We start from the raw sequence: 7,229 nt of genomic DNA on the forward strand, positions 1-7,229 counted from the left end.
GCACCCTCTCCAATCTGATACCCCTCAGGGGATGTCCAACTGCCGGTTTAGGCCTGATCCCTGGGATTGGGGCAGTCAGACATCCCTCTCACAATCCAGGACCACTGGCTCCTAACTGCTCACCTGCCTGCCTGCCTGATTACCACTAACTTGTCCCCTTCCAGCCTGATCATTCCTAACTGCTTCTGCCTGCTGACCTGATTGCCCCTAAATGTGCCCCTGTCAGCCTGGCCACCCCCAACTGCACCCCCCCACTGGCCTGGTCACCCCCAACTGTCCCCTGCCATTGGCCTGGTCGCCCCTCACTGCCCCCTTCTGCTAGCCTGGTTGCCCCCAACTGCCCCCCTGCTAGCCTGGTTGCCCCAACTGCCCCTCTGCTGGCCTGGTTGCCCCCAACAGCCCCCCTCACCAGCTAAGTCATCCCTCACAGCCCCTCCTGCCAGCCTGATTGTCTCCAACTGCCCCCCCTGCTGGCCTGGTTGCCCCTCACTGCCCCCCCTGCCAGACTGGTTGTCATTTAGTCGTCCCTCACTAACCCCCCTACCGGCCTGGTTGCCCCACTCAGCCCGGTGTTCTATTGTTTGGTCATTCCTCAATAACCCCCATGCCAGCCTTGTCACCCCACTCAACCTGTTTGGTTGTTTTGGATTTGATGGCCCCTGGCTCTTTATATACAGATGATTGACTACATTCTATATGCTGTACTTGACATCCCTATGACTATTCTGTAACTACCATTTTGTACTTCTTAATCCCTATATTGTTTTTGCCCAGTCTGCTGACACCCTTTTCTCTGGCATCCATCAGTCAGATTTCTGTCATCTATGAGTTTTTCTTAAATTTCTTAGTTCATTTACAGTATTTTGTTCTTTACATTCCACATATAAATGAAATAATATGGGAATTCTCTTTTTCTGTCTGACATATTTCACTTAGCATAATGCCCTCTAGGTCCATCCATGCTGTCACAAATGACAAGGTTACATTTTTTTATGGTAGTACTACATTTTATTAAACAACATAATGTAAAGCTTTGACTCAAAAACACATCTGAGAGTGGTGATAAAATATGTGTGGAAGTATACAGTATATGTTTCTTATTAGAATACTTCAATAAAATTGCAATGATGATGTACAGTCCAGGTGGATACTTGAAATATTGGGGAGACCAATTTATAAAGTATATCTAACCACTATGCTGTACATGTGAAACTAATACAAAATAATATTGAATGTAAACTGTAACAAAGATGAAGTAAAAATATCTTGAAGTGATCATATTAGAATTCTACGTTCCAAGGTTTTGAGTAAACTGTAGAAGATTGTACAAACTATAGCACAAAATAGATGAGTTCAGCTTGGGATATTTGTTTATATGCTTTATCGCACTCAGAGCTTCCTTCCATTTTTTTGTTTCTGGGATGCAGTTTATGGTTTTTTAAAATTGATTTTAGGAAGAGAGAATGGGAGTTGGATAGAGAATTAGAAACATTGATGAGATAGAAAATGAATTGGATTCCTCCTGCATATCCCATACTATAGAGCCAGCCTCAGCACTGTGCCCTGACCCTGAATCCAATCAGGGGCATCTTGGTTCATGGGTCAATGCTCCACCACTGAGCCACACTTCCTGAGCTACAGGATGTAATGTAAATTTAAGCAAATGGACTTAAAAAGCAACAGTATAGTACTTATTACATATTTTAAACAATTTCCTTTATACTTTTCACTGGTTCATAGTACATAGGTCACATGATACATAGCTAAATTAGTTGCCCAATTCAGAAGGAAGACTGACAGAGAGACTTAAGTCAATTAAAGAACAGGAGAATATTTTCCTAAAATTTTATTATTTACTTGACAGAATCTATTTATATACACAATTACATATTTAGACAACCTCATTTTTTGTACAATATATTTTTCAGAAGTGGAAAATCAGAATGGACCAGAGAATTGATAAAGAGAAAAAACAGAGTAGCAGCAAATTAAATTCTACCTCTTTTTGAAGTTGAACAATCATTTTTTTCCAAGCCAGGCGCTCTTCTTTGACCATGTCTATGTCATTCTTTAATGTTTGTAAATCTTGCTGTAGTTCTTCAATTACGTATACTCCAGGTGTTGTGTCATTGTGCAGTGCAGAGGAATGGTCATCTTTTAATTTAGAGTCCAAGCTTTTACAATAATTAGCACTGCAATGATCTGCACACAATGGCTTCTGGAACAAGTCTTGATTTGGCTTTGTTTCCTTATAAGTATTTGTAACAGCAGGCATATCGTGCTTTTTTATTTCAATCATGGGTTGTGTTTCATTGCAGCGGACAAGGCACAAATCAAAATGGCTTTTCGGATCACTAGACTGAGGTGTAGGTCCCATGCCTAATTTCCAATCTGTGGTATTTGGGTTCATATTTTTTGTCATCTGCATAGCAAACTCTTGGTCTTCTCTCACTTCAGACTTAACTACTGAGGTCCTTACTTTTTCACTTTCTGTGTCATTATAAAAACTCTCTTCATTTTTGTTTAAAACGTGTTCAGCATCAGGTTTGTGATCATTTTCAGAATGTAATTCCTTTTCTCTTAAAGAAAGCTCAAAAGAGGAGGACCAGGAAGAGTCTTCAGGGGACCCAGGGTCTGCATGAGATGGAGAAACAATTTTGAGAGTGGTTTCTTCTCGTTCAGGAAATGTTTGTAATGCTGCAGAGATAGACTTTCCAAACGCATCTTTTCCCTCACAATCAAGCATTTTACGTGTCAAATTAGAAGGCATTTGTCTGAATCTTGCTCCTCCTTTAGAGTTATCACATGGTGGCTCTTCCTCAGGGCATCCAGTCATTTTTAGTTTTCCAGAAAATTCATGTGACTTCTGCTTTGACTCATCTTTGGAAAGTTGTAAGTTCTTCCTCTGCTCTAACGTGCCTTGTTTGATGCACATTTCCTCATCCTTTTGCACAGAAGAGTGTCCTGAATATGCAGATCTATCCTCTTTGTCACATGCCCTATTTATTTGTGATTCTTGAGTCATTTTTTCCAGATGCAAGGTTGCAAGATGAATTAGCTTGTTTTGATTTTCAGATGTCTTTGCTGTCCGGGTATGTGTTTCTGAAATAACTTTATCCTTAAGTAATCAAGTATGGATGAAGAAAAATTAGAATGTAATTTAAAATTAACTGTTAGAATTCTTAATCTATGACTATCTATTCCCCAAATCATGAATTGTAACTGAGGAGTAAAGAAAAGAAAGAAAGAAAGAAAGAAGAAAGGAAGAAAGAAAGAGAAAGAAAGACAGAAAGAGAGAAAGAAAGAAAGAAAGAGAAAGAAACAAAGAAAGAAAGAAAGAAAGAAAGAAAGAAGAAAGAAGAAAGAAAGAAAGAAAGAAAGAAAGAAAGAAAGAAAGAAAGAAAGAAAGAAAGAAAGAGAGAAAGAAAGAAAGAGAGAAAGGAAGAAAGAACTTGCCTTGGTATAAATTAAAATAAAAACATGTGCCCTCAAACCTAATTATAACACTATTGGAATCAAAGAATTCATTAGATGTTAAATCTATCAGAAATAAATTAGTAGCTGAATTTTAACATTACTGAGCCTCTGTCTCTTGAAATATTTCACCTCACCATATCCTAAATTGTGAGCCCCTGCAGTGCATTTCAGAATTTTTTAGGGTGATACAAGATGGAGGCAAAGGAGGTGAAAGTTGCACTCACTTCCTGCTTGGACCAGATTGGAATTACAACTCAATTATATAACTACAAACCTGAATAACGAACTGAAGACTAGCTGAATATCATTCTTATAACCAAGGATCTACAGAAGAAGCCTCAGCTAGACTAGTAGGAAGGACAGAGATTCAAAAAGGGCTGTCCCTGCAACCACTTGTGGTAGTTGAGAATGCAGAAGCATGTCTCAGTGCAATGGTCCCCCTGAAGACAATGTGTTCTCAACCCCAAGCTGGGGTCACAGCCCTGAGAATCAGAGCCTGGAAGAGGAGCCCACAGGACATCTGGCTGTGAAAATCAGCAGGGATTCTGCCTTCCAGGAAGAGGTGGGAATTTGATAGAAAAACAGGAGCCCTCCTAAAGGGCCAGCACACAAGTATCCTTCCCACCACTCACCCTGGGGCTATGAAGAAAGGGTGGGCTCAGTTTGCATTGGGAGCCATGTGAGTAGACTGCTTTCTGGAGCTCTGGGAGGGAGCTGAAGGGATGGCCTCTGGGTGCCCTCCCTTTGCTGAGTCCTTCTCCTACATGCCCACAGATGCCATCACCCCTGGGTCAAGCCATCCCTTCTTTATGGCCTCAGCCTGGGGAATGTACTATCCCATCGTCCTGAACCCTTGTCCACATCCCTGTGGATCTACACACTGCAAAGGAGTGTGGGCCCATGGTGTACACTTTCAAGGAGTCTCTTAAGCAGGTCTAGGTGGACTCAGGGGGTGTCAGAGACTGAGTTGTGTGACTTTGGATTGTGGGTCTTTATTCCCTTGCTGGTCTAACTAAAGCCACAGTTACAGCCCTCCCTCCATACAGCCAAATCTTGGTCTTTGGGCCCTGGTGAATTTTGATGACCTTCCTCTAATGTCTCCCTGAGGCTACACCCTTCCACAACAGTCCATGGGTACATGGTGGGGGATAAGTGGCATTTGTGTAACCTAGCACTTGTGCTGAGTGGCCTCACACCCAGTAATGAAACCGAGTTTAAATCTGTATCAACATGGTAAACACCACTTGCACCTACCTGATGACTCACTTACCTCATGCAACTCACATACCAACAGGAGCTCTTTTAGTGACTGACCCCAGCAGAAAGCTTGTAGGCAGAGGTAGCCCGAGTCTCCAAGTGACTTGCGCTTTTTGCTCAGCTGTCCCATGGGCTTGATGCTGGTGGAAGGAGGCACCTTCTGGGTGCACCCAGGCCCAGCAGAGTCAATCACAAATACTGGATCTTTTTATAGCTCCACACAGCCAGCCCAAAGGAAATCACAGGCAGAGACTGACATTGCCTTTCAGCAGAGTGCCTTCCAAGAGGCGCCAGAACCAACACACCCAGGGGTTGGGTTGGGGGACTTCAGAGCATGACCCAATTAGATTCACAAGCAGAACACCCAAATGAAGATCTGGGCAGACAGCAAACTGAGCTGGCATGAATTAGTCAACATGGGTCAGTCTTTGCACAGCAGCTTGTATACTGTGTGTAGTCAGCCAGCCTGAAGGTCAACCCCATCTACAAACAGCCCAAAAGCAATCAAGACTTTACAAAAGGAGGGTTCACAGAACACAAACAAGTGACATTCCAGGAGCATCTAACTGATGTGATCAGAAAGATTGTGCCAATGAGATTCAAAGACACTTAATATATAAGGCCATTGTACCAAGACTAGGATGCAAAGCAGATCTACCTAATATACAGAAATAAATAGCAAGAAGCAGCCAAAATGGGGAGTAAAACATACCCGATATGAAAGAACAGAATAAATTCCAAGAAAAAAGAACTAAATGAAATGGATGGAAAATTTGCATAAGGCACAGAGTTTAAGAACATTGTTAAAAAGATGCTCAAGAACGTAGTACTAACTTCAACAAAGAGGTAGGAAGTATAAAAAAAGACAAAGCAACCACATAAAATAACCATGCAGAAATGAAGAATACAATCTCTGGAATGAAGAATACACTAGAATGAATCAACAGCCGACTAGATGAAGCAGAGAATAGGATATTTGATTTAGAAGATAAGGAAGCAGGAAGCACCCAATTAGAGCAGCAAATATATATATATATATATATATAAATGAGCTAGTTTCAATGACTTCAGGGACAACACAAACCATAGTAACATCTACATTGTAGGGTTATGAGAAGAACGTGAAAAATTGAGAACCTATTTGAAGAAATAATGACTGAAAACTTCCCTGACCTGGTGAAAAACAAGGTCTACGTGTGCAGGACACAAAGAGAGTGCCATACAAGATGAACTCAAAGAGGCCCACTCCAAGACACTGAATAATTAAAACTGCAATGGTTAAGGACAAAGAGAGGATCTTAAAGGCTAAAAGAGAAAAAATAGTTAACTATAAAGGAGTCCCCATAAGACTGTCAGATGCTTTCTCAGCAAAATCATTTCAGGCCAGTAGAAATTGGCATAAAATATTCAAAATATTAAAAAAAGAAGAACCTACAACCAATACCACTATACCCAGCAAGGCTGTTATTAAAAATTGAAGGAGAAATAAATAGCTTCCCAGGTAAGCTAAATAAATTCATCATCAAAAAATAGCATTAAAGGGAATATTAAAGGGTCTTCTATAGAAAGAAAAAGAAAAAAAAAGAGCGGGGTACATAATTATGAAGAATAAAATGGCAAAAGTATGTACCTATCAATAATCACTTTAATTGTAAGTGGCTTAAATACTCCAATCAAAAGGCATAGAATAGATGAATGGATAAGAAAATAAAACCCCTACATGTGCTATCAACAACACACCAACCTTAGTGAAAGATACACACAGACTGAAAGCAAAGGAGGGAAAACTTATATTTCTTGAAAATGCAAACTAAGAAGGCCCTGGCATGGTAACTCAATTGGTTAGAGAATTGTCTTGATACACGAAGTTTGCAAGTTCAATCTCTCATCAAGGCATATAAAAGAAGCAACCAATGAATGCATAATTAAGAGGAACAATAAATCAATGTCTCTCTCTCTCTCTGTCTCTCTCCCTTCCTCTCTTTCACTCCTATCTCTTTATCTCTCTCTGCTTCTCTCTCTCTTAAATCAGTAAGTAAAAAAATAAATTAATATTTTTTAAAATGTAAACTAAAAAAACAAAATCAGGATAGCAATAATTACATCAGATAAAATAGAATTTAAAATTAAGGCTATAACAAGAGACAAAGAAGGCCATTATACATATAATGATAATGGGATCAATCCAAAAACAAGAAATAACCTTTGTAAACATAAGTGCACCTAATTATATAAAGCAAATATTGATATAATCATAGATGGGAGTTTAATACCCCACTGACACCAATGGATAGGTCTTCCAAAAGAAATAAAAAAGATAACACCACCCTGGAAGGACACATTTTACCAGAAATTTCATTTATTTTTTTCAGAGAAGTACACTGTAATACTGCAGGGTATACATTTTCTTCAAGTACACATGGAACATTTTCCAGGATAGACCACATGTGAGACCATAAAAAAGAGCCTTAGAAAATTTAAAAAGATTAAAATCA

At 39.8% G+C, this 7,229-nt stretch overlaps 1 protein-coding gene across 1 annotated transcript; it reads right to left on the minus strand.

Annotated features, from left to right (window-relative positions):
- Positions 1–1,906: 1,906 nt before the first annotated feature.
- On the minus strand, positions 1,907–4,958 carry LOC129148283 (putative coiled-coil domain-containing protein 144B). Its single transcript, XM_054713036.1, has 2 exons — positions 4,748–4,958; positions 1,907–3,118 (listed from the first exon to the last, which is right to left on the minus strand). Exons 1-2 carry the CDS (start codon positions 4,862–4,864, stop codon positions 1,925–1,927), a joined length of 1,311 nt encoding a protein of 436 aa, XP_054569011.1. The 5' UTR covers positions 4,865–4,958; the 3' UTR covers positions 1,907–1,924.
- Between the last annotated feature and the right edge of the window lie 2,271 nt (positions 4,959–7,229).

This window comes from Eptesicus fuscus, chromosome 24 (assembly GCF_027574615.1).
Source record: "Eptesicus fuscus isolate TK198812 chromosome 24, DD_ASM_mEF_20220401, whole genome shotgun sequence".
NCBI classification, from domain to species: Eukaryota; Metazoa; Chordata; class Mammalia; order Chiroptera; family Vespertilionidae; genus Eptesicus; species Eptesicus fuscus.